Source organism: Gracilinanus agilis, chromosome 4 (assembly GCF_016433145.1).
Source record: "Gracilinanus agilis isolate LMUSP501 chromosome 4, AgileGrace, whole genome shotgun sequence".
Lineage (NCBI taxonomy): Eukaryota > Metazoa > Chordata > Mammalia > Didelphimorphia > Didelphidae > Gracilinanus > Gracilinanus agilis.
The window spans coordinates 316041829-316069631 of NC_058133.1; the positions used below are offsets into that span (position 1 = coordinate 316041829).

A 27803-nucleotide genomic window follows, 5' to 3' on the forward strand; every position below is an offset into this window, starting at 1 on the left:
ATAAGAGTTCTCAAATTTTTCGAATCTTTCCAGAGTTAAGTCTTTAAATAAGATGTTCTTCTGGTACAACTTGCTTTACTATAATCGGTTCATACTACCCAAGATCCTCTGAAATGATCTCTTTAAAAATTTCTTATAATGAAATATTATTTGGTTACATTTATATTCACAATTCATCTAGACATTTCCTTATTGATAGGTACCCCTCTTCCAAATTCTAGTTCTTTACCTTTGTTTTTTTTTCTTTTTTAATACTCCCTTTAGAATCAGTAAAGTTTGTTCTGATTATGGCTATTTCCTGTTGTTCTTCTTCCTCTTAATTCCTCCCTGTCAGCGCTCCTCTTCCTGTTATATATGATATGTTTCCACACTTAAATATGCCTTTGTACCACCTTTCCTTTGTTTCAGATGGGAGCATTGTAAATGATTAAAATTTGCTGCCTTACGTAGTGGCTAAGCTTAGTATTAGGAAAGTCCAAAGAAAATTTAGTAGTAGGAAATTACAAAGAAGAGTTCATTTTAATTTTCACATTTAGTCATTTTATAATGTGCCTTTGATATTCAGATGTTTTGATTAATGACTACTCTTTAACTACTTTCTATTTTTTAATGTTAAAGTTGAAGAAGCACCTTCAGTGTTTGATGTAAAAATAGTTTCTTGTACATAGGCACTTCATAAGTATTGGTGGATAATTGATTTTTTGAATAATAGAAAAAGCCAAATAATGGGACAAGAATTATTTTTGATGTTTTAAAAAATTGTTTCTTTTTTTAGTCCACTCTCATGACAAGGGAACAGATACAGAAAGAATATGATTCATTGGTTAAAAGCTCAGAGCAGCTCCTTAGTGCTTTACAGAAAAAGAAGAAACAAGAAGAAGAAGCAGAAAGACTGAGGAAAATTCAGGAAGAAATGGAAAAAGAAAGAAAAAGACTTGAAGAGGATGAGCAACGCCGAAAAAAGGATGAAGAAGAAAGGCGAATGTGAGTGATCTTAACCTTTATTCGTTTTCTTAGAGATTAGCAGAGTAAATGAAGAGTTGGTATTGATGAATCTTCCTTAATATTCTTTTTAAAAGCAAATAGTTTTATTTAATAGTTTCAAAAATTATAAAACTTAACATTGTTATTGTTTATATAAGTACTTTGAAGGTTGAAGTTATAATTGAAATTTCTGTTAATAAATTTGTATCTGTGAATTTTCTGAACTGTATGCCTAATGAGAGTTTTTCTTACATTATAATCCTTGCCTCTCCCTCCCAAAATACCACTTTCTTTCCTTTACTTTTGTAAGTGATATTTACCAGAATGAGTTTTCTGACAAAAAGAATAAAAAGCATTAGTTGAGGTAATTAGGACTTCTTGCTTTTTCAATTCAACTTAAGTTCTTTAAAAGAACTGAAAGAACATCTCCACATGTTACAAGTTTTAGATGTTATTTGTCTGTTTTTATTTAGTGTTTTTTTTTTTGTAAATTGCATTTAACTTCTGTGATCAAGGAACTATGCAATTCTCCATAACTTTTGTTCTTCAACGCTTATGCCATACATTTTTTTCTACTATATATTTAAAGTATTTTTTCCTTTTTGCCAGGAAAGCTGAAATGGAAGCAAAGAGAAAACAAGAAGAAGAGGAGAGAAAGAAGAGAGAAGATGATGAAAAACGTATACAGGTGGGCAGCTTATAGAATACCAGACCTGGAGTCAGAAAGACCTGGGTTCAAGTCTGGCCTCAGGCACTTCCTAGCTGTGTGACTCTAGGCTAGTCACTTAACCTTGTTTACCTAGCCTTTTTATCTTAAGAGTGCTACTAGGACAGAAAATAAAGATTTTTTTAAGAGCATAAAGATATGAGAGAAGTGGATTAGATCTAAATGGCAAATTCAATAATGTGTTCGTATTCTAGGGTTTATCACTCCTGTTTTCCAGTATTTACAATACTAGTGCTAATGACTCCCATTGTTTTTCCAGGAATAACAACTTTAAGAAGGGATGTGCTTAGTTTTATGCATATGCAAAGTTGTCAAGACATGATAAAATCAGAGTTCTCGTATTTGGAAGGGATTTTGGAGCCCATCTGGTCTTTTATTTAACACATTGATATGATTTTTAATAATTGTTTTCTGACATTTTATGATCCACACTCTTTCCCTCTCTCCCTCTCCTCCCTGAGACAGAAGCCCATCTGGATACTTTGAGTAGCAAGAAACTCACTATGGTTAGCAATCAATTCAATTTTTAGACAACTTAAATTTTTAAGAAGTTCTTATTTTTTCTTATAGTTTTATACATTGTCCCTCTTTAGCTATGCAGAATGACTTTATTCCCTCAACATAATAATCTTTTTTTTTTTAACCCTTGTACTTCAGTGTATTGTCTCATAGGTGGAAGAGTGATAAGGGTGGGCAATGGGGGTCAAGTGACTTGCCCAGGGTCACACAGCTGGGAAGTGGCTGAGGCCGGGTTTGAACCTAGGACCTCCTGTCTCTAGGCCTGACTCTCACTCCACTGAGCTACCCAGCTGCCCCCTGTAATCTTTTGAATATTTGAAAACAAATGTTTACTTAAGTCTTTTTTTCTTAGGGTAAACATTCCTTTAGTCAACAGTTCCTTCAGTCTAACTTTTTGTTACCTTACTGTTCGTCACTAGTTTTAAGAAATAATTTTGTAGGGTAGTTTACTTAGGGAACAGAAGTTCTGTTAGAGAAGCATGAATACTTTGGGTGCTAGGAAGGCAGTGGAAAGGAAGGAATTGGAATGGGACAGAGAAAAGCTGTTATTTACTTGGAAGTTTTGAGAAAGACCCAGCCTTTCTGTCCTCCCTCTGGTAAGGAGGATGAGATATACCTAGCAACTTGCTACTGCTGAAATAATCAGTAAAATTAGTATATCCATATGACGCTAACGTAACATGCCAACACACTATCTCTGATCCTTACTCCATATTTTCTTCTGCCAGTTTCCCTCTGACATTTCCCCAATTTGTTCCTAAATTTCAGATTGCAGCTGATTTCTTGTTGCCATTTGCCTCTCTTCAAATTCTCCCTTGCTCTGTACATGAAAAGATTATATTTTTGAGCACTTTATTATTTCAAAATTATTTTCATATCTGTGCATCTTCCCCCCCTTCTGAACTCTTAAGACCGAAGTCTCCAGGCACAAAGATCTGCTCTTCTAGTAATTTTTCCTTTCCTGATTCCATGGGTAAAATACAATAGCATGACTTGAATCTATTTGCAGTTGGTCAAAGACTTGAACCAGATGTGAACTTTACTGTTCAAATGTGTGGTGCTCTGTACCTATTTGCAAATTGACAAATTTCAACAAATAGATCATAACATAAACATTTTAAACTACATTTTATGGAATGAGTTCAAATAAGTGAATATCTTTATTATAAATTTGTTGTTGCATATCATAATATGCTTCCCTCAGAGATATTTTGTAAAAATTAAGAAAAGGCAACTTCAATTCTTTTTGTCTTAACAGATGTAGTGAATACAAACTGTAATAGTAATTACTGGCAGTAGTTTCATAGAACAGACTAGACAAAAAATTTTAGCAATTGAAATTTTCTAATTTGTTTAATCTATTTCAATAGCTTCCTGATTGAGCTTCTCACTTCTCCCATGTAACGTCAATATAACCTCCAAACTGATATTTCTAAGATACAGATTCAAATATGTCTCTCATTATTAAAAGATCTTCAATGACTTCCTTTTAACCTAAGGAATAAATATGAACACCAGATACTGGAATTTAAAACCTTCCAAATTCTGAGTCCCACTTAACCTTCTGGTGTATTTCATGTTACTTTCCTTGGTACTTTCTCTAATTTAGGTAGTTTGGCCTGTGCTTTCTCCACTATACATCTGTGGTGTCAGACTCATAGAAACAGACCCTTGCTGCCTGTATATTGATTTAGAGAAGCATAAAATGGCATTATCTCTGTTGTATTGTATTTTTATTTATTTTGTTAAACATTGCAATCTGGTTTTGGCTACATGAGTTTGATTTTTCTGTTGCACATGAGATTCTATCATCTATTTTTGTACCTTTGCACAGACATATTCCTCATATGTCTGTTTCTTATAATCCTTATCTTCCTTCAAAGCATACATTGGCTTTATCAGATCTTTTAAGATTTCTGCCAGTTTTTTCTGTCTTCTGTCTTTATTGTCCATTTTATGTTTTTATCTACCTGACTATAGACATGCTGTTTTCCCTTTATTGGCTTTGTAGGGCTCATTGAATTGGATTGAGTTATTGGTTAAATTTAGGGAATCTTTGATATCCCCTAGTCTTGTCCCCTCATTATATTGATGATAAAATGGAGACTCATAGAGTTTAGGACTGTTGAAAATTACATAGTTAATTTCTGGCAAAGACAGAAATAAATTACTAGAACAGTACCCTTTCCACTACCTCTTAGTTATACTATTTTGGTATCACCTAAGAAAAGACAGAGCAATTATTTGAGAATATATTTATTTTGAAATCAGTTATGTCATGTTAAAATTGTCTGTAAAAGAGGTCTGTTGAGATTCATTTACATAGATTCCTAGCTCTATGCTACGTTAAGTTGTAAAATTAGATAAGAACTGATCCCTGCTTTCTTGGAGCTTTTAGTCTAGAAGGGAGATAAATGCATCTATGTAGGCAAACTCTGCTTTTCAAACTACAGTAGTATGTTATGATACCTCTTTTATACCTTGGTTTACTTACCAAACATTTCTTAAATGCCTGCTATGTGCAATATGGTAGCTTCCTAAAGTTTATAGCATAGTAGGGAGAAGTCTTAGGAATCCTTAGTAATTAGTTAAATAGAAGTATAAAGAATAATGTTTTAAGTACTTGAGACATAGAAAGTGCTAGGGGATCAAATTACATATGCATGAAAGTACAGTCTTAATATTTTAAAATTGATCAATATCACACGAATTAAAACATTGCATTAGAATTGTTGGTTACCTTTATAGTTATCTTTCTCTGTACTATACATCAGCCTTCTTTATTGCAGATTGTTTAAAATTTGGTAAAATATGTCACTGATGATGTTAGTTGTCTCCCTTAGGAAACAAAAAAAGTGTCTCAATAAAATTGTTGATTTCTTTTTTCCTGTCATAATAATGAAAACAGTAACTCACAATTCATATGGTTTTTCCAGCCTTATTACTGAAAACTGATTAAGTCTTTTGACTTCTGAAAACATTACTGTCAGAATGTTAAACCGTAATATTTCATAAGACTGCTCAATGCCAGTATTATTTTCTTCACCCAATTGAAGAAGCAATCAAATTTTGCTTATTTAGTGGATAAAAAAGTGAAAGAGAAAAATTGTTTCTGCAATACAGGCTGAAGTGGAAGAACAGTTAGCTAGACAGCGCGAAGAAGAAACTCAACATCAGGCAGTGCTTGAACAAGAACGCCGGGACCGTGAACTTGCTATGAGGATTGCCCAGAATGAAGCAGAGCTCATCAGTGAAGAAGCTCAGATTGATTTAGGATTACGCAGGTACTGTGGTTGGGTTTTGTTTTTAATGTAAAAAATGTCTCTAATCTCATTTTCTCTTTTATGATCTGTCTCATGGAAAAAGAAGAAAACAAACCTTACCTATTCCTCCTCTATAGCAATTTAAAAATATACGTTAACATTTATCTATAAGCAGCATGTCTTATACTCAGGAAAAAGCATTAAATTTGTGGTTTTTTCCTAACAAGTTACTTAATTGTTGAGAAATGTTATTTCAGAATTGTTTTAGTTAATGCTATTCTTTTGCAGGGAACATCTCATTATGTTTTTATTAGTAAAATTTCCTGGAATATATGCTACATTATATAGAAATCCAAGTGATGGAAAAACGATTCTCTTAAATATTTTCCACTAAACTCTGGCTTGGAAATCAATCATTATAAGCCATAATGCATTTAACAGCTTATAGCACTTGAATTTTCCCCAGGACAAGATATTTATATGTATACTTTCACACAAAATGAGAAGGAAGCTGTTTCTCAGTTTTATACTATAAGTTAGTCTCAACTTTGAGTAGTATTTGTTAAGTCGAATTGAAATATTTAACCCTCCTAGGTTTTTGAATTCTCTGAAGATTTTAAATTTTCAGGGGAAAAATATTAATATAGACATTAAAAAAAACCCTTACCTTCTGTCTTAGAATCAATACTGTGTATTGGTTCTAAGGTCAAAGAGTGGTAAAGGCTAGGCAATAGGAGTCAAGTGACTTGCCCAAGATCACACAGCTAGGAAGTGTTTGAGACCAGATTTGAACCTAGGACCTCCTGTCTCTAGGCCTGGCTCTCAATCCTCTGAGCCACCCAGCTGCCCCTTAGATATTCTTAATAGGAGAGCTTTAGGACTTTGTTGTTTTTAAAAATTTATAGCATGTTTTATTTTTCCTTAAAAAGAGACCTAGGGGCAGCTGGGTAGCTCAGTGGAGTGAGAGTCAGGCTAGAGACAGGAAGTCCTAGGTTCAAACCCGGCCTCAGCCACTTCCCAGCTGTGTGACCCTGGGCAGGTCACTTGACCCCCATTGCCCACCCTTACCAATCTTTCACCTATGAGACAATACACCGAAGTACAAGGGTTTAAAAAAAAAGAGACCTAGAAATTATAGCAATTTGGATTTTTTAGGGCATGGTGGTGAAATAGAGTTCCATAGTGTTCTGGTTCATAAGCATATATAAAACTCTTGCTGTATTTTAATATGCAGAAGAACAAATATAATAATGTATATATATATGTGATATACATTAAACATGTCTGATTGTCATACATATCTTATAGTATTGTTTCCTAGGATTTCAGAAGCTTTATAAAATGTTTATTTTTAACTAAAAATTTTGAAATAGAACCACAAGATGGCATAATTTCCCTGTCTTAAGAACTCTTAACAATAGACCTTGTATTGAAAATAAGACATCCCACCAGCTCCACTTTCTCAGATTAATAGCCAAATTTTTCCCTCAGTTGAAAATGATGAAAGGAATGCACAGAATGCCTTTGATTTGGTTCTTGATTTTAATTATATTCAAGGTGTTCAGGCTTTTTAAATAGATGAATGATTACAAGCTTCCTAGCTATTGTTGTTGTCATCAGAATTTTAGATTGGAATTAATGAAAAAAAAAAACACCTTATCAACTTTGGTGACTGGATTTATCTGCTGCCATTAGCCCCATTACTATACATTATTACCAAAACCTTCATTGGATTGGGCACATGTTCCATGACAAGCTTTGAGAAGTTTTGAGTCAGCTTTTGAAAGAGTTGACCATCTGCGAAAGTAGGGTGACAACAGGGAGGAAACTGAATTATAATCCCTTGCCATTCCTAGGAATTTGAGTAACAAACATATTATCATATATGTATCTTCAACAAATGTTGCCAGTTTTTACCTGCTGGGAGTAAGAAAAGAGATATATATGAGATTGTATTTTTTTAAACCTGTACGTACAACTGTAGAGATAAGCAAAATCCCATTCTATCTGATTGTGAAGAACAAATTGTTGCATATCCGTACTAAAATTTTATATGAGTTTAGATTCCTGTGGAGAAAATGTACTTTTTTCTATTGATTTTCTCCTAATTGTGGAGAGCTATTTAAAGTCTTTCAAAACCCGCTGAAATTTCAGACTTTTGGTATACTAGAAATGCAAAGTTATTTTTGACTTGAAATACTCAGAAAAACATTGAAGACTATTAAGAGGAAATTCAGATTCAGGGTTTGGTGCCTTTTAATGGCCTCAGAATTTGTTCCTTTGGAAAAGAAAGTTTCATTTTTCCTTAATTTAGGTCAGAAGTAATATTTTTAATGGTCTTGGTTCCTTTTTCTCTCTTTTCTGGATTGCTTTCCTTTCTTCCTGTACCTCTCTAAATTTTATCAAAGCTCTTGCCCTTTCTTTTTTATAGAGCCTTTCTTAACTACTTCAGTCCTTATGGGACCCTATAGCAGTTATATTCAATACTGAACAATTTAGTGCTTAATTATACACCATTTTGATTTGGTTGTCCCCTTGACTGATATATTTCCATAACTTTGTTTGGTTATGGAATAGCTAAATGCTAGCCCCAAAGAGTTATTGAAATAAATCAATTCAATATAATTTAAATATGATAATATGCTATAACTCTTGAAGAATATTTATAAATGCATTTGTATATTACAGGAATAAAAAATTCCTTTTTCGATTCCTAATAGCTGCTAAGAATCATTTGTCCACATTTGTGATATTTTTAAAATGTAGAATTAAATCAGTTGAATTTATGTTCCCGAAGAATCTCACAAACAGATTTTACTATATATTAATGAATGTGCATTTTCTTATGAAAATCCTCACATTGGCAAAAGGATAAAAGAAGGTATATCACCATACCATCTATTAATAATCATTTGAATATTTATATTTTCTTTTGGGAAAAGCTCCCAAACTATGGAGTTTCACAATTTGCATATGAGTATGAGTTAATTTTAACATAATAAAATCTAAGTGAAAAATTCCATTTATTTGTGTGTGTGAAGAGAATGCATCTGACTTAGAGAAAAGAAGAGTATCTATTTCCAGCAAGCATGCTTGTTAAATCTATTGGCTGTATCTTCCTATCACATGGAAGTTAAATAAATGCTGTTTAATTGGCTACTTAAAAATTCTATAAGTTATTATAAAAAATTAAGTACACTTTTTCCAAACTCTAAATTAAGAAGGTAGTAACTTTCATTCTGCTTATTGACATCAGTAGTTTCAAGACCAAAAATTAGAATTAGGATTATTTTACATAAAATTTGTTTTCTTTATAAATTATTTACTTAAAAGCTGCACATATGTGGATTTTAATATTAGCATATGTGTGTCTGTGAGGAAACAAATTTAAATCCTTATTTATGTTACAGAGTTTTCAACTATGTAATTTTTATGGGAGTAATTTTTTTGGGAGATAGAGGGACAGTTTAGGTCTAATTCTCATGATGAAATAGTTGAACAGTATCTCAAACCAAGATTGTATGATTTAAGGAGCAAAATTGGTGAGGTTACAATCATGAATTAGATTTCTCAATATACACCCTACATCATTATTCAGATGGGACATCAGGTAATTGTTGTCTAAACAATTCTATTTATGAGATAGACTAAATAGTAAAAGGGGTTGAAGGCTAGTAAGCTTATTCAAGTTAAGGAAAATTGTGCAGAGTTTTTTAGGAACTTTAGAGTGAATACGAGGTAGGAAAAAACTGTTGTGGATTATGAGATATAAACTGAGAAGTAGGATATTAGAGAAGAAAAATCAAGTTAATAAAACAATTCCTAATATTTTAGAGAGAGAAAAGCCAAAGAAATTATATTCTTGGCTGTATATTTTGCTTAAGGCTTATTTTACTTGCCTAAATTTCTGGAACTCATTTTTGTATAAAGTTCCTGAAAAACTTATAAATCTGTGATTACTTTTGCACCATTTGGGTGAGCTTCTAGTCTCACCTCAAGGCAGCTTTATATATTATGGAAAAGAAGAGAACAAAAGAGTCATTCTGTCCTCTTGAGACACAAGGGGAAAACTGAATTACTTAACTCACGATAGTCATCCAAGAAACTCTATTTGTGCCTTGAAAAAACTAATGCCAAAAAGCAATGATTCTTGTACCTATTAAACTAGATTATGTAAGAAAACTCAATTTAGAATGTTGATTTTAGTTTTCTGAAAACCAAAAGTTAGAATTAATATTATCTTATTGGCAATTTTTTTCTTAATAAATATAATTATTTACCTACCTCTAAAGTGTATGTGGATATAAATATTAACACAAAGAATTTTGTGTATGTATATCTGTATGAAAGAAATTTAGATACTTATTTCAGTTACTGAACTACAATATGAGTTCATATAGTAGATATCAATGAGAAGTCTGAAAACTGAAGGACAAGAACATTCCAGGGCAAGAAAATAAACATTGGAGAAGTGAGCTCTTTAATTTGAGTAAATGGCTCAATTCTCATCCCTCTTTCTGAAATTGAATACTATATATAAAATTGGGAAGAAACTAATCTTGGTAGTAAAAAAGCCAATTTATTTTTATATTTTGATGGATCTGTATTCTAATCAATACAGATTATAAATCATTCGAAGGATACATTTAGTAGTACATTTTTAATTCTTATAAAATTGTCTGGCAAGGTCAGAATCATTTATTTCTTTATAGATAGTACTTATTAGGTTATTCTCTTTTTAGCATGCTTTATTTATAATGACAATATTTTCATCAAAAGATAACTTTTATTTGAATCTCTGCATTGTAAAATATATTAACTTGCCTTGTTTATGCTTTGGATATTTCATTTTGAGAATCAAGAATGCAGTAGGCAAATTATATGTCACATGATGTCATACCTTGTGTTGTTAGAACTTCCATTCTGAAGAATGATCTCTATGTACTGTACACATCTCATATTTAAAACCAGAGACAGAATTTAATTTAAATATTTATAGAAAAAGTATATGTGATTTTATTCAGCAATAAGTATAAGAAGTGCTCTACTAACCTTAAAGAATTTTAAATAGAATTTTTGCTCTGTTTTAATTTGTCATTTAGCAGCAGTGTTTAGAAACTTATGCACTTTAGAGATAATGAAAATCATTTGACTTTGTGTAAAAGTGAAATCAGTAAACTTGTTTAAACTATTAAAATTCAGATGTTTTATATTACATGAAGGTGAATGAAAATTATAGTTTTGGAATTTAAAAATGTATTTAAAATGTTTCTTTTACTCATTTCTGTCATATTACTGATTTTCTTGTAGAGAACAAATGGCTAAAGAAATGTCAGAACTTTTGGCTAGGTTGGTGCAGTAGAACTAGAATGATGATTCCCTCAATTAAATCAACTTGTCAAGTAATTTTTTTGATTTATGAGGCCAGAGTCTATCATGTGACTAATCTACTCCTTGTTTTCAAATTGGGCATTCTTATAAACTATACCATCTATACTGTTGGAATTATTTCATGCAGATTGCTTTAAAATACTTAAATATTGTTCTATCCCATGAATTTACTTTCCCAATCAAAGGTAGTAGTAGCTTTCTCACTTGGCAGAATCTGGCCTATTGTATTTATCAAAATATATAAGCTAATGACATTTTAATTATCAGTTTAAAAATTATAAAGTGAACTGCATATGTATATAGACAAGAAGATGAAATTATTAATTAGCATAAGTTCTTTCAAAAGTCAAACTTGTACTTTACTATGACGTTTACATGATTGCATTTATAGAATTTAAAGCATCAGTAAAGGGTACCTGAAATGAAAACTCAGTAACTTGCTTTCTTTAGTAGTTCTTTTAATCAGTGTTAGAGATTTTAATGGTTTGTAAATAAAGCCTTCTCTTTTATAATCATTTTGTAAAGCATGTTCCCTGTTAAAGATTTACATTGTAATATTAAATTCACAATTAATATAATACTTTATGGCTTAAAGACCATATCTTCATAGTAACTCAATATAGTATGGATATTATTGTTGCCAATTTGGGAAATCAAGGCTAAAAGAGTTTAGATCACTTTATCATGGGCACATAGCTTATAACTTAGTTCAGATTATTGAGCCCAGGTCTTTGACTCCCTTATACATGCTTCTTGCCAAACTTCTGGAATCTTAAATTCAAAAAGTTGTTTTAGTTTTTACTTGCTAAGATTTCCTCAAACAACATATTGATATATTTGTAAGGAATTTTACTTATGTATATTGACAGTGGCTAATAATTCCTGAATCCAATCTTCTTAGAAAACAAAAGTTTTTTTCATATTGTGATAGAAATTTTTCTGATTTCTTTAATAATTATGGTAATTATTATAATAATGACTAACATTTATATAGCACCTACTATTTGCACGGCACTAATTAATATTAACTTTTTTTTGCTGGTATATAAAACATTTCTTATTCTAACAAATAAAAATACGATTACAGAGGTCCTGCAGTCCAGGCCACCAAAGCAGCTGCTGGATCAAAGAAATATGATCTTAGTAAATGGAAATATGCAGAACTTCGTGATACAATCAATACCTCCTGTGGTAAGTTTGTATAGAAAAGGACTATATATAAAGGCTACATAGCTTGAACATAATTATATTTTGTTTAAAATAACCTTTTTTTGTGTGAAAGTGGTGAAATTTATTCTATTAATCTTTCCCCTAAAGCAGTTTCCAAGAAATTAAAAAGAGAGAGAAAATATAATATGCCTCTTCTTTCTCTTGCTTATGTCAATAAGAAAGACATTTAAAGAAACGTGACCACCCTGACATCAGATGTTGAAGGGAAAAATCAGATTAACACTCCAAGTCTCTGCTGCTTTTCCTCCCAAGGACCACTCAGTACATGCCTTCTTTTTTTCTTCATGCCTATCAGGCAACAAGAATTTATTAAATTCCTATTAATATACCATACACTACGATAAGCACTAGGAAGCTATGGGGATGCAAAGAAAAGCAAAAGTCAGACTATACCATTAAGGAGGTCACAGTCTAATGGGGGAGACAACATGCAAACAACTATGTACAGCAAGAAATATACAGGATAAATTGACCATTGCCTTAGTGGGAAGGCACTAAGATTATGGAGGACTGAGAACAGTTCCATGAAATTGTATGCTTTTGGTTTTCCTGCTTCTCAATTTTTTCTTCCTTAGACCTATTTATTGTCTCATTCCACTATATAAAACTGGTTATTCCCTAAGTTTCTCTCCTTCATCTTTTTCTATATATCTACTTTCTTAGCAGTCTCATACATATTCATATGGGTTTAAATTCTCACCTCATTAAGGACAACTTCTAAATTTCTATATTACAACCTATTTCTAGAGCTCTTGTTATGTTTTCCCAGAAGCAGTAGAAAGCTCATCCTGGTTCACTTGTGGCAAGTCAAATTCATCATGTCCAAAACTCATCTTCCTCCCCAAGTAGCCAATTTGTTTAATGGCTTATCTATTTTTTACCATTTTTCTCCAATCCAACCCTCTCATTCCTAACTGAACCCACTTAAGAGTCTTCATATTTTGGCTTTCAATCTAACTTTCTAGCCTTTATTCATATTCTTTTCCTTTTTATAATTTCTACTTTTCAGCCAAACTAGATTACTCTCCCTCCTGCATTTTCTTCTGCCATCCTTCTTTCTTATTTATTTTTATTCCCATCATTTCCTATATCTGTGATGGATTCTCCTTTTTGCTTTTCTACCATCTAATTGTCATCTGTCTGTCTGTCTGTCCGTCTCTGTCTCTGTCTTTCTCTCTCCCTCCCTCTTCCTCTTCTTCCTCCTATCACCTATATGTTCTATTTTGGAATCAATACTAAGTATTAATATTAAGGTAGAAGAATAGTAAGGGTTAGGCAGTGGGGTTAAGTGACTTGCCCAGGGTCACACAGCTAGGAAGGGTCTGGGGTCAAATTTGAACCTAGCTCCTCCACATTCCAGCCCTGGTGTTCTATCTATTGTACTACCTAGCTGCCCCTTTCCCTTTCTTCTTAGCTCAATTTAAGTGCTACCTCATCCAGGAAGTCTTTCCTGACCCTCTTCTACTTCCCCAACTTAAAGGCATCTCTTCCTCCTTAAGTTTCTTGTTTTCTTCAACTGGTTTCCTTTGTATGATAGTTATTTCTGTAAATATATTTCATGTGCTATTAGATTAAAAGTGCTATGAGAGAAGTCTATGTTGTGTTTAGCTTTATGTCCCTGCAGCCCAGTTTTACATACATGCTTAATAATAGCAAACATTTATAGAACAATTACTTTGTGTCAAACCACATGCTAAGAGCTTTAAAATTATGAATCACTCTTTTGTCCCTTCCAATCCTTCTGGGAGACATGTGCTATTATTATTCTCTTTTATTAGATGAGGAAATTGAGGCTGAGGTTAATTGTTAAGAGGTTAAGCCTAGAGTCACACAGCCAGTTTGTGCCTGAGGCTTGATTTAAACTCAGGTCCTTCTGAAGGCTGAGCAGGCTATATACCTCCACCTAGCTGCCTAAATATTTGTGAAGTTTAATTGAATCATTCCATTTCTTCTTTGATTAAATACTAGTGTTTTAAGTAGTGATTTTATGTCTGAGAACTAAAGTATCTCATTATTTGCCTAGTTTTATCAAAGATCCTGAGTATAGAAGCATGGAATCCCATTAGCTGTCATGTGGTCTATCCCATTACCTGCAGCATGAACAGCTACTACATGTTTCAGAAAACATGGTCATCCAATGTCCACTTGAAGACTTCTAGTTGTTGTTTTCTAAGGCAGAGATCATTACTTTTTTTCACAGTTATAATTAATAGAATTTTTTTTCATTGAACAGAAATCTGCTTTGGTGTAGTTTTTAATCCACTGGTCTTACTTATGCCTTATAGAGTGGAGGAAAATAAATCTGATCCCTTTTATACATACCCTTTGAATATTTAAAGATATATGTCTAGTGCCACTAAACTTTTCCTTGAGACTAAGCACCATTCTTACCATTCTCTTTTTCAGTCTCTGAATTATTTTTCCTAAAATGAGCCCTACAACTAAATACTAGACCTTTTTTATTGCCCTCTAACTGAATGACTTAAGTAAAATACAAAATAACTCAAGTTTTCTGCATTTTAAAATCTATAAATAAGGACTTTTCATTTTTTATATGTATTTCCAGTGATTGGCACTTAGTTAAATGCTCATTAAATGCTTACTTGATTAAGTTGAATAATAAGCAAATAAAATAAATAAGTAAAACCTCATCATCTCTATTGTTTACCATATCATGTTATAGTGAACTTATAGTTTTACAAAATCCTGAGGATATTTCATCTGAAGCACAATTTAGCCAGGTTCCTCCCCACCTCAGACTTCTACTTATATATTTATTTTTTGAACCCAAGTGCAAGACTTTACATTCATCTCCATTAAATTCCTTCTTCTTTTGCCCAACCATTCAGCTTTTTAAGATCCTTTTGTATTTCATGTCTTTTGTCCACCATACTGATTGTTCTGATTTTCTTTTATTTTCAAATTGATAAGCATGCCATCATGTCATCATCTATGTAATCATTCAAGTTTTTTAATTAAAATGTTGAGCAGAATGTAGCCAAAGAGTCAAATACAATAGTGTATATTTAACACTTTGCAAATCATAGAATATTATGCATAATTTTTTCTATTAGTTGTCATTGAGCTGTGATTGTAAAATTGAGTTTCATTAGACTGAATCCAGTTAGTATCAGAGCTGATGTTTCAGTATAATGAAAGAATCAACTTAATCATTCCTTAATTTATTCTTGCATTTGTAGCTGTTTTGAATTTCTCTCAGACAATTTTTTATGTATTATAAATGTTTTGGCTGGATTTCTTATTTCATCAATGCAAGGAATACTCTGGTAATGAAACTTCCTCTACTAATACGGTTTGGCAGCTGTTCTGCAATTTAAACTTTTAGAGAGTCACCTGGGTTCCTGACTTGTGGGACTTGTCCAAGTTCATAAGACTAGTAGGGCTAGTTCTCAGTTCTTCCTCTCTCTTTTAATTACACCATTTTGCCTTTCTGCCTTAGAATTATATTGTGAGAAAATTGAATTAACATTTTTTCTTTTTCTCATTCCCTTATTTTTTTATACTTGATAGATATTGAATTATTGGCAGCCTGTCGAGAAGAATTTCACAGAAGACTAAAAGTCTACCATGCTTGGAAATCCAAGAACAAGAAGCGCAACACAGAAACAGAACAACGTGCACCAAAATCAGTCACTGACTATGGTAAGAACTAGGTATAACTTTGAAGAGTCTGCCCCAAGGAATTTTAAAGTAAATTAAAAATATATACCAGAGCTTATTATGGTTATTTTACCAAGCTGTACATAAGGTGACTAATACACAATATTTTGGTGAAAGATTTGATATAAATTTCCCCAAAATTGCAAACTTTAAATCACTGAACACATAATTTTTAATTGAGATGACTTTATGCTACATAAATATGATTACTATTCTGCTTGTTCTCAAGGCCATATCTATTAAGGACTAAGGAATTTATTTTGAAAATGGTAAAAATTGGTTTAGTTTTATCATTTGTGTACTAAAAATGGTTAAGAATCATTTATATTGTGCTTAGTATTTCATTTATATCTATAATTATAATGGCTAATATTTATATGTAGCTCTCTAAACTTTGTAAAGCATTTTACATATAATGTCACTTGATCCTTAGAATAGCCCTTGGAGGCATAGTACTTGAGATTATATCATCTCTATTTTACTGACAAGGAAAATGAGACCCAATGATATTGTGATTACATGGTCATACACTTTAGATTATGAGCTCCTTGAAGACAAGGGCTGTTTTTGTCTTTGTGGCCCCAGCATTTAGGATAATGCCTAGTACATAATAGGTATTTCATAAATGCATACTGTTGTTACTTCAACATAATGTCTTCTTTATTCCAAGTCTACTTCCTTCCATTAATGAAATTACCTAATTTAAGGATATGTGTGTACTGACCCATAAAATTCCAAAATTGCTTTTTTTGTTTTTTGCTCTGGTTTAACTTATTGATTATTCACTCTACAGCAATAAAATCATCTTTCCCTCCAAACTAAAGGTGAATGAAACAAAGTAGTAGGATATGATGGAGACCACTTGTGGCCTACACTAAAATACTTAGTTTAGGGATTAAAAATAATAACATTTTGCCACATATGCCATTTTAAAACAAGAACATAAAAGATAAATATAATCCTGAATCAGACCAATGGTCTCTCCAGGTTTATAGTTCATTTCTAAATATAATAGCAAGACATGGTCATTGCCCTTTGTAATATGGTGCCCGAAACACTCTCAAAATTTGCATTGCCTTACCAATTTTTAAAAATTCATTTTCTTTGGATTTGTCATAATCATTTTAGAGCAATTTGTATTGGTATCCTGTTTTACTTAGAGTAATAAATTCAGATACTCAGTAAGCATTTATAGGGCATGTTTATATAAGACATTGTGCTGGGTAAGTTGAGGAGACAACTACCAAAGTGAAAAGTTTGCTGTCATCATGGAGTTTATATCATATTAGAGGGATATTCACAGATGAATAAATACAGAACTATAGAAAAGGAAATACACAGTTATTAGAAAGGGCACTAGCAAGAGAGGAATTGCAAGAGGCATTTTGAATGAGGCGGCACCTTGAGGGAATTTGTTAGGAATTCTAAGAAATTGTTAGCGGACAGAGGGAAGAGTATTTCAGGTGTAGAGAGGATGCCTTTACAAAGGTATAGACATGTGGATAAGTGTGTACAGGGGACAAATTGATTGAAGCAGAAAATATATGAGAGGCAAATATATAATCAGACTAGAGATGTAGGCTGGATCTAGCTTGTGGAGGGGTTTAATTGCTGAAGCAAGATAAGTTTCTAACTGCACATAAAGGCAGTAGGCAACTACCAAAGTTTTTTGAATAGAAAGATGACATGTAAAGACTTCTTTAGGATTATGTCTGTGCAAAGAAGAAACAAAGGAATGCTATCTTGAGGGAATGATAGGTCAAATTAAAGTTTTTCTTTTTTTTAAAGAATAAGGAGATTTTATTGTGGGCATTTCAAGATCTGTTATGTACTCATAGCCAGTTATTCCTTTTTAGTCATGAAACTGTCTCTTAAACATAATATTTAATTCTAGTATTCTAGGATTTTGTTTTCATCCTATCTATATTCTTCCTGAGTTTATAGATTTTAACAACTGCTTTTTCCAGCAAAAGTCTATCTTTTAAGTCTTCTCTTGCCATGTTCTTGAATATGTTAGCTACTTTGTCAGGAACTTTTCAATTAAGTTTTCTTGAGGTATGATGATCAAAATGGCAGAGTTTTAGAAAAACTGTTTTGTTGCTATTCTGTATGCAGGAATACACATTGTCACATTCCTCTCAGAAGATAGAAAAGTAAGTGAGCACAGGAGAAAGAGGACATTGAGGGAATTCAAATGTCTTCCCAAACCAAGGCTCATTTCTGGGGTTACATGAACAGATAGCTTTATGCCCTCTAACAATTCAACAATAGCCAAAAAAAATGCTTTCCTGTGTCTGGCCTGATCTGTCTACATCATATAGCTCTTAGTGTCTCAGCTGGAATTAAAATCCAGATTTGTTGTCTACTAGTGTCATTCCTTCTCCACCAGAACTTCTAATAATATATTATTAGAACCCTGGTTGATCTATTCATAAGTAGAGTTAGTTTTCAAGTTAAAATTTTATTGATACTTTTTAAAGCTATTTTTTCTTTTAAATTAAAATTTAGAATTTTTTCCTAAATTTTCTCTTTCTTTCCTTTTATACCTACTTGATCCAAATCCAGAAATATATTGTGGCTACAAGAAGGTGCCTAGAAAACTTAATGAATCTATTTTAGAAAGCACTGTACCTAAATAATTCTTTGATGACCTTAAATAGCAGACTTTTCTGAAAAAAATTCTTATTTCAAGGATTGAATCCAATATTTAAAAAAAAAAAAGAAAATGAGAGGATAATTTACAAATAATTAACAAAAATATAATTATATATTAGTGACTTCATCATGGTAAAGTGTCATGGTAAATTATTATAGTTGTAAATTAGACCAAATTAGGATTTTTACCCAAAACTTGTAAATAGTAAAATGTTTTTTATCTATGATTTCTTAAATATCACCAGTTTCATTAAATTTATAATGAGAAGTTCTTCAAGTTATTTATTTTGGGAAGATGGAGGAGGGACTGGATATTGATTTATGATTTGTAATTGCTCAAAACTATTAACACAATACCTGTTATTTTAGTTGCTCTTTGGAATGAGAAATGGCATAACATGACCTGGGATACTGGAAGAAATGAGCAAATTGAGTCTGTTATCTGGAAGCTCTATTTCTTTCAGCCCTAATGACTATAAATGTTTTGATAGTGTTAGCTGTCATTTAATTTTTATATGAAATTTGGGAACTAAATCAAAGATCGATTATAGAATATTTTATATGTTCTCTTTTTGTATACCACAAATGTCACCACTAAGAACAGATATTAATTTTTCCTTTCAATTCTTTCCATACCAGAAGCAAATAGGAATTCCCGAAATCTAATTAATCAAAATATCTTATTTTTAAAAAATCAGAAAGTACTACACGCACATAGTTTTAAAAAAACTCTTACCTTCTGTTTTAGAATTGATACTAAGTGTTGGTTCCAAGACAGAAGAGCAGTTAGGGTTGGGCAATTGAGATTAAATGACTTGCCCAGGATCACACAGCTAGGAAGCTTCGTCTTAGGCTAAATTTGAACCCAGGACCTCCTTTCTACAGGCCTGGCTCTAGTGAGCCACTGAGCTGCCCCACATATAGCTTTAATCAGCACAGGCACCCAAATATTAGAATGGAATTCTATTTGTCATCTAAAAGGAAGGATGAGTTTAATGAATTATAAGAATGTTTTTTTAATTATATGGCATGTTTATATTTTTCTTCAATATGAAATATTTATTCACAGATTTTGCACCATTTTTGAACAATTCACGTAAGTGGGAAGATCCTAACTAATTTATAAGCTAACTGGAAGATGGGTTGAACTTTCTAACTTCAGTTAATCAGTGTTTTGCTACACTTTTCTATTAAATTTTAGTGCCATGATATTTATTCATTTTGTTCTAATTAATTTATTTATAGTAGAATATCTTTTGAATTGAAAAAAACTTACTTGCAGTTATTATATTAAAACTAAACTGCTTATGTGTTTGCCTTCCTTATTGAACTATACACATATGCAGAGGTAAATTTAATTAAATATATTAATCTACCATTTAATATTTTAATAACACCACCTTTTAAAAAAGTAACAAGCATCTTATATCATGAAGTTATATTATTCTTTCTATTGTAGCAAAACACTGTAATCCTAATATAACAGCTGTTTATTTAGAAATCAGAACTAACTTTAGGTGATGGTTTTTAAACAGTATCTTTTTCTAGGTGATGGTAGAACATAAAGATTGTTTCCAGTAAACTGCTATGCATTTTGATTAGATACAGTTTCTGGATGTTAATATATGTGCTCAGGCTTAGAAAGTAAGCCTACCAATTCTTATTAAAAAATAAAAACAGATGGATTGGTCAGGCAGAGTTTTTCTTTATGAGTTTTTTCATTTACATGATATATACTTTTAGATAACAAAATCAGTGATTCAGCTTACTAGTGAGCAAATTTCTCTCAAAATCAGTGAAAATAATAATGATTTGTTTGGATACGATGCCTTTAGGTTGCCCATATGTTGTATATGTATTTTTTAAAAAAAAGGAACCCTGATAATTAAAAGTACTGTATATAAGACTTTTCTTATTCTTCCAAAAAAAGAGTGAATTAAAAAAAGTTATTAAGAAGGTTATTTAATTTTTAACACTAGCATTGCTAGATTTCCAAGTTGAGATTGCTTTCTAGGTTCCCAGAAATTTTTCAGTACTCCAATTAGTCTTTGAGTTAGCCAGGTAGTATTTATTAAGTGCCTGTTACATATGAGGCATTACTCTTAAGGGCTTGGGGATACAAAGGAGGTAGGTAAATCTCTACTTTCAAGTACATAAAGGAGACAAAATATAAACAACTCAGTACAAACAAAATATTGCTAGGATATAGGCAACAGCTGCTGGGTGGCCATGGTAGCTTGCTTTTAGGAAGGAGTAGGACCTGAGTGATCCCTACACTGTCCATGCAATACTAAGCCTCTCCTCACCTCACCCCTTCTATGACAGAAAGTGAATGGAGGACATTTACAGGCAGGAGTCAACAAGCTCTCTAGACTCTAGGTCCTTTCACCCTCTTCCCCTGCTCACAGCCTCCAGGGTTCCTTAGTACAGAGACTCTACAGAGAGTAGGAGCTGAGAGATGAGACCAGAAGTCAGGAGAAAGATTAGAAATGGATAAGTATTAGATTTAAGAATCATCAATATAGATCATTGAATCTATATTCAATTCAATTTATATTACTGGCCAGATGTGGTCAGTAAGTGAAATAGTATAGAGGAAGAAGAGAGCCTAGAACAGACAATGGGACATCCAAGATCAGTGGGCATGACCTGGATTGGGATTCAGGAAAGGAGACTGAGGAGCAATCAGGTAATTATGAGGAAAACCAGGGGAAAGTAGTGCTATGAAAACCTGGAGAGAAGATACTATGAGGAGAACAAGGTTATCCAGAATGTCAGAGGCATAAAAGGATGAGGATTAGGAAAAGGCCATTGGATTTGTCAAGTAAGAAATCTTTAGTAACTTTGGAGAAAGCAGTTTCAGTTAAATGATGAAGTTGGAAGACAAACTCCAAAGATTAAAGAAGAGAATGATCTGAAAGGAAGGTAAGGGCAATTATGGTTAATGGCTTTCTCAAAGAGTTTAGTCTCAATAGGGAGGGAAGATACAGGGTGATAGCAGAGATCAACAGACTGAGGGTTTTTTGAGGATGGAGGAGACTGAGTATTTTTGAATAAGTACTATTATAATATTTGTATTCTGTTTCTTAATATCTCACCAATTTATTTATATTTCTGAAGATTGCCAATTGATCAGGTCATATAAAATGAATAGACTCAGAACTGTAAGAGAACTTAGAGATGTGCTGATGCAGCCCCTTCATTTTACAGATGGGGGAAATTGAGACCCAGTGTGATGACATGACTTGTTGATTGTGATATAAGAAGTAAGCAGCAGAGCCAAAATTGAAATCAGAAAGTCTTCTGACACCATATTGGTTGCTCATTCTACTGCACCACACTGTCTCTATTAGGTCAATTTTGGGATACCTATAAAACTTATGGAAAGTCATTCTTCATTCTCTGAAAACTTGACACTGGATTTCTATAGACTACTTAGAAAGGCTAAAGAGTTGTTCTTTTTCCAAGATTTAAAAAATGATAGGTAATTTCAAAATCCTGAAATCTGAGCACAAAATTGAAAGTAGCATTTTGTAGGTATAAAAACAAACAAAAACAATAGCATTTCTCTTTTAAATCCTGGGTTCTTTTCAAAAGGTGCTGGGACTTTTTCAACTCATTAACAAAACTGGAGCTATATTTTGGACTATTCTGGGCTTTGCTTAACAGTTGTTGCTTTTTTGCTTCTGTTTGGTTTTTAAGGAAATGTTTCATTGATTAATTCTTTCTTTTTTGCAAGAAAATAAATAAGAACATTATTATGTACTCTGAAACTTTTAGGAAAGTTTTATTTGGCTATTTATAATATCTGTTCTTAGAATTTTTAAAAATTTTTGTACATATCTTTTCTGAAAACCCTGAGTTTAATGAGTTAATTATGATCTGTCTTTCAAGTTGCGAATATAAAGTGTATTAAGCAGGTTAACTGAAAGCTCATTGCTAAAGATTTAAAGTTGTACCTTAGGGAAATATCCTAGGCTTGCTGTTTTTTTTTAAAAAATCCAACTGTTCAGTATGAAACTGAACAATGGAAGGACTGATATGAACTCAATTTCTTGGACTAGCAGAAAAGCAAGTATTCTTCCTTTCTCCATTGGTATATCATGGCTTAAGAGATAATTTAATATTTCCAGCTTATTTCTTTCATTGGATTTTAAAATATTGCAAAAATGTTATTTTGTTATTTGAGAGTGTGAATTATAGGAAAGTTCTGTCAATATATTTTGCTGTTATTTGCTTAAGAGCTATCGCTGTAGTGTGCCAGAATCAGTTTAACATTTAAAAATACATATTCACTTGCCCAAGGAACAGTTTTTGATATGCTTATCAATTGAAATGGATATAACTGACAGTGTTTATGTCCATTAGATTTGTCACATTGATTTTCATTTAAAAAAAAGAAAATCAAGGTTACTCCTCTGTTTGCTTCCTATATCTATCATTTTGAACCATTTGGAGGAAAAATAGGATATAAATTTAATTAAGTGATGGTTGTCAAGTGTAGTGTATATTACTACATAGCTTTTCATGTTGATGATGCTTATATGAACCTTCTATAGTTTCTCGTATAGGTCAGAGGAGTTTTTTTTTTACAATTATTTGAAAAGTGAAAATACAAAAAAACCCCACACTTCAATTCTTATGTTAGTTATTTACATTCAGCATTTTTTTATGGTGAACCTTGATTCTAATTACACTGAATAATTGAATTTTTTAAAAGAAGGCTTTTGTCATGTAAAGTTGCCTTGTCTCTTTTCCCCAATCTTTATTGTTACTTTCTTCATTTTATATAATAGCTCAACAGAATCCAACAGCTCAACTTCCTGCCAGACAGCAGGAGATTGAAATGAATCGGCAGCAACGCTATTTCCGTATTCCATTCATTCGTCCTGCAGACCAATACAAAGATCCACAGAATAAGAAGAAAGGTTGGTGGTATGCACATTTTGATGGCCCTTGGATTGCCCGACAAATGGAACTTCATCCTGACAAACCACCTATCCTACTTGTAGCTGGTACGTATGTTTTATATGAAAACAAAAACAAAACAAGAGCTTGTAAGACATCCTAAAATATATTTACACAGTAAAAATTTAGAGATTATGTTTCACTGGAAATAAAATATTATGAGTAAGTAAAAGTTTTGGTATCTGTTACTATATATTGCTTTTCATTTTACTTTTGCCTATGTGAACCTTCTAAAGTTTCTTATTTGGATCAGAGGAAATTCCCCCCCCCCCCCCCGCATTTACTTGAAAGAGAAAGTAATAGAAAGTCAATTGACCAAAAGAATTCTACTCTTCTATAACACAAATGAAGGTCCCCATCAATAGACATATTTTAATAGAATCCTAATGACCAGCTGTCAATGATATTAAAAATGTGTTAGGAGATTGGTCTTAGTGATTTATATATATCCAAATCTAAAATCATTTGATGTGTGACATGTATATTAGGATCTTTTAGATATATCCACTTAGAGGAGTGAATGTGTTTAGAAATAGGATATTTCATGAATTACAAATATTCTATCTAGGAACCAGTTTGTTCAACCACAATGGCAACATGCTTTGAAAAGCTTCTTAAGAATATAAAACTATCTCCGATTACTTTAATCACACAGAATGAAATGCCAAAGCTGGAGTTCTTAATTTTGGATCCATGCACTCTCAAGAGGGTCCATGGATAGATTCCAGAGGGTCTGTGAACTTATTTGAGGGAAAAACATATATCTTTATTTCAATAAAATCACTTCCCTTTGTAATCCTAGGTATTTATGTGTTTGTGAAATTATTCCAATGAAGGGCTTCACAGACTGACAAAGAGGTTCATGATACAAAAAAACTGCTCTGAAGGATACCATAAGTAGAAAGAAGGCAGTCTCTGAACTCCATGAGGAATTATAAATGCTTCAAAAATACAATGTATATAAAAGTTTAAGAAGATAACTTATTAAGACAGTTTGGGAAATGTTTGTCAAAGAAATGGACTGTTGTAACAATAAATACAAACCAGAATCTCAGTCACTTCCCTCCCCTCTCCTGAAATAAAAACATTTTCCTTAGTTTGAAAGAAAAGGTAGAAAGCTTCAAGCTTGTCATTGCAAATTATAGCCAAATATATTTTCCCTTTAACAATCATTCTTTTTTCTGGACTTGAAATACTAGCTTCTTCATTCCTTCTTTTTGGGTCAATATTACTTCATGCTACATTATCCAAAATGTCTTCGTTTTGTCTGGAGTGTTTTAGCTAAATACTTGAGATAAGAAACTCATTTGCAGATTTTTGGGGTCTTTTTGACTTTTACCTCTATGATTTCTGGGTTTTCTGCCCATGAAGCATTAAAAATTGTGATTGAGAGGATTTTAATTTTAATGAATCATCCCTGAGTTAATAAAGAAATTTAGATTTCTCATCATGTTATAATTAGGTAAATATTCTACAACCACAATTTATAACTTAATTTCATATCATCTGCAGTGGTGGTTTTTTTTATAAGGAGATTTCTAAAAATCTACATATCTAAAGACACAACAAACATGGAATTTCAGATCTGAAAAGATCATAGAAGTCTGGGACTCAGGGATTCAGCATGGAGTTCTGGAAAAAGCACTGACAGGAGTTCTAGTCTCAATTTGGCCACTAGTTGTATTTGTGATCTCCAGAAGAATATTTCTGTTTTCTATGTAGTAAGGGTTAGGGTTGGACTGAAAGATCCATTCCTTTAAATTTCTGTGATTCTAAGCTCCTTCCATATATGCCTGTTAATTATACACCAAATGTATCAAGAAGCAGCACTTTACAACAGTAGATGGCTAATCTGGTGTTTTGATAGGATCTATTTGTTATTTTGAAGAAACCAGGCTTGTGCAGTTCTTGGGAAAATTGTAGTTTTTGTGATGTGCTAAGAGGATAATTATTAATCAGTACTGTCTATGGACATTAAGACTGGACATAAAAAACTTTAATTGTTTAACATGTTAATTCACTTTGAAATGTATTATGATTGTCCTGTGTCTCCAAAATTTATAGGTAAGGATGACATGGAGATGTGTGAGCTAAATCTTGAAGAGACTGGTCTAACTCGAAAGCGTGGTGCTGAGATTTTGCCCAGGCAGTTTGAAGAGATTTGGGAACGCTGTGGTGGCATCCAGTATCTTCAGAATGCAATTGAAAGCAGACAGGCTCGTCCTACATATGCAACAGCCATGCTGCAGAACCTATTAAAATAAATACTGCAGACTAAGTCTAGAGCTGGGAATTCTGGCAGAGACACGAAGGAAGAATTCCTTTGTTCTCCAGAGGATATAAACATTCCATAATCATGCTATAGAGGCTTAATATAAAGTGAACAGATTTTATTAATCATGGGAGTTTGTTAATTTTTACTTTTTGAGGGTTAGTTTCAGTAGAGAACTCACAATTTTGAGCTGGAAAAGTTTTTGTCCAATATTTCTCCATCTTTGTCTCTCATTAGTCTAGTGCCCCCCTCCTTTAAAAGCCCATCAGAATTCTAACACTTGGCATTTGTTGACCAATTCTGCCATTCCACATCCTTTGGCAATATGCTATATTAGTAATCATAGTTATATAGAATATAGCATAAGATGCTATATTAGTAAACATGCCCTTTTTAAAGAAGAAACTTAACAATATTCAAAATCCTTGACTTTTTAAAATCATATAAAATGAAGGTATAATATACCTTATAACTGGAATTGTAAGGCTTTAGCTTTAGCTTCTCATGCAGAGGAAGTTAGGCATTTTTGAATATGATCAAGAGCTTGATGTCTTAGCTGGGGGCTTTTTTAGTATCTGAATTCACTAACTTTTCCAAGAATTCATGAAAATCCCCCCTAAAATTAGAAACTTTATTTCCCCTTCCTTTTATTGAGCCTTAACTTCAGCGAAGCAATTCTTTATGAATTTTGGGAAGAGCTTAAGTGTATTTGATGTATTGTATAATAAAGGAGACACTAAAATTGATATTCTGCACATTTTTTTTTGGAATCTGAAATGTGTGTTTCTAGAAGAACATTAGTTTTATTTTACTTAGACAAAAATATGCACTTAATTGAATGCAAATGTTGAATAGCAAAAATTACAGATAATTCAGTTAGAGGAAAGAAAAACAGAAGGGAAAAGTACACTGTGGCATAACTGGAATGTTTTAGGCTAAATTCATATATCTTTTCTGCTTTATCTCTGCTGTGATTCAAATGATAAAATTACTTTTGTGTCAAGATCTTATTTAAGTCACTTAATGTTATTTTTGACTACTATTTTTCAAATAATTTTAATTCTTTTTTTTAAGCCTATACTTTGCCTTTGAGACTTTTTTGTAACTGTAGCATTGTTTTATAGGCTGTATAATTAAAAACTATTTTGCTCCATAATTGCTGATTTCTTATATCTAAAATGATTTTAAAACATTTTTCATTATGTTAATTCTGATAAAATGATCAGCAGTGTAAAACTTGATGTTTATGATATTCATATTAGAAACTTGAAGGAAAAGTGACATAATCTCTGTTGTGTTGGCATTCTTTTTAAAAGTTGAAAGTCTTAGTTGGCTGAAGTGAAGATTAAAAATTAGGAAAAATGTCTCTCTGAACACTTTGCTTTAATTTAGAGAAACTTTAGCTTTCATAATTAATTTTAGAAAGACAACTATAGTTAGGAAAATATTTCTCAACTGATTACATAGTGTTTGTGTTGCCAGAGTCACTATTTTCAGAAATACTCTTATCTTGTAATATGTGTGAAAATGTTTTAGTACAAAATATTTATTTATGATTATACTATGCAAGTGGTTGACTTCTTTTACAGTAAAGAAATAAGCTCTGTTGAACTATTAATTGAAAATGTGAGTATAGGTTTCTTCAAAGGCTATTTTACTTCATGGATTCACCTTAATCTTTAGTTATTTGGGCCCAGAAATTGATGGATGGGGTTAGGACATGAAATGGCCTTCCTCATCTTATCCTATCCCACACTAAGTGGTATTTGTGTTTTTAATAGATATTTTTAATTGAACTTAAGGGAATAAGATTAGCTTCATATTAACTGATCATGAAACTCTTGGAAGAAAATTCAGCACCCTGATTGTTTTAAAATAAAACATATTAATATTCAGTTTAGAAATAACTTTTTTGATAGTCTCTGATACAGTAATAGGCATCATATAGAAAACTATTAAAAAGAGCATAACTATGTAATCAAAGAATCTACAGGAAACATTGCAATAAGATGTCTTCACCTTTCTTTTCCCATTTCTTAGTTCTAATATCGCCTTACAAAAAAACCTAGTAAAGCCTTACTTCTAATTTTATCCTACAGATAAGTCCCCAAAC

General features: G+C 32.1%; 1 protein-coding gene across 5 annotated transcripts in view; it reads left to right on the top strand.

The window, feature by feature from the left end:
- MYO6 (myosin VI) overlaps positions 1 to 26846 on the top strand; it is a 115808-nt gene extending 88962 nt beyond the window's left edge. For 2 of the 5 annotated variants that reach the window (XM_044676124.1, XM_044676126.1), the window contains exons 25-32: positions 776 to 984; positions 1594 to 1672; positions 5354 to 5514; positions 11972 to 12075; positions 15646 to 15777; positions 19520 to 19546; positions 23247 to 23465; positions 25483 to 26846. In XM_044676124.1, the coding sequence (XP_044532059.1) occupies positions 776 to 984; positions 1594 to 1672; positions 5354 to 5514; positions 11972 to 12075; positions 15646 to 15777; positions 19520 to 19546; positions 23247 to 23465; positions 25483 to 25682 (1131 nt within the window). In that variant the 3' untranslated portion in view covers positions 25683 to 26846. Of the gene's footprint in view, positions 1 to 775; positions 985 to 1593; positions 1673 to 5353; positions 5515 to 10803; positions 10843 to 11971; positions 12076 to 15645; positions 15778 to 19519; positions 19547 to 23246; positions 23466 to 25482 lie in introns of all 5 variants that reach the window. The other 3 variants (XM_044676122.1, XM_044676123.1, XM_044676125.1) reach the window with 3 other exon arrangements.
- The last annotated feature ends 957 nt before the right edge of the window (positions 26847 to 27803 follow it).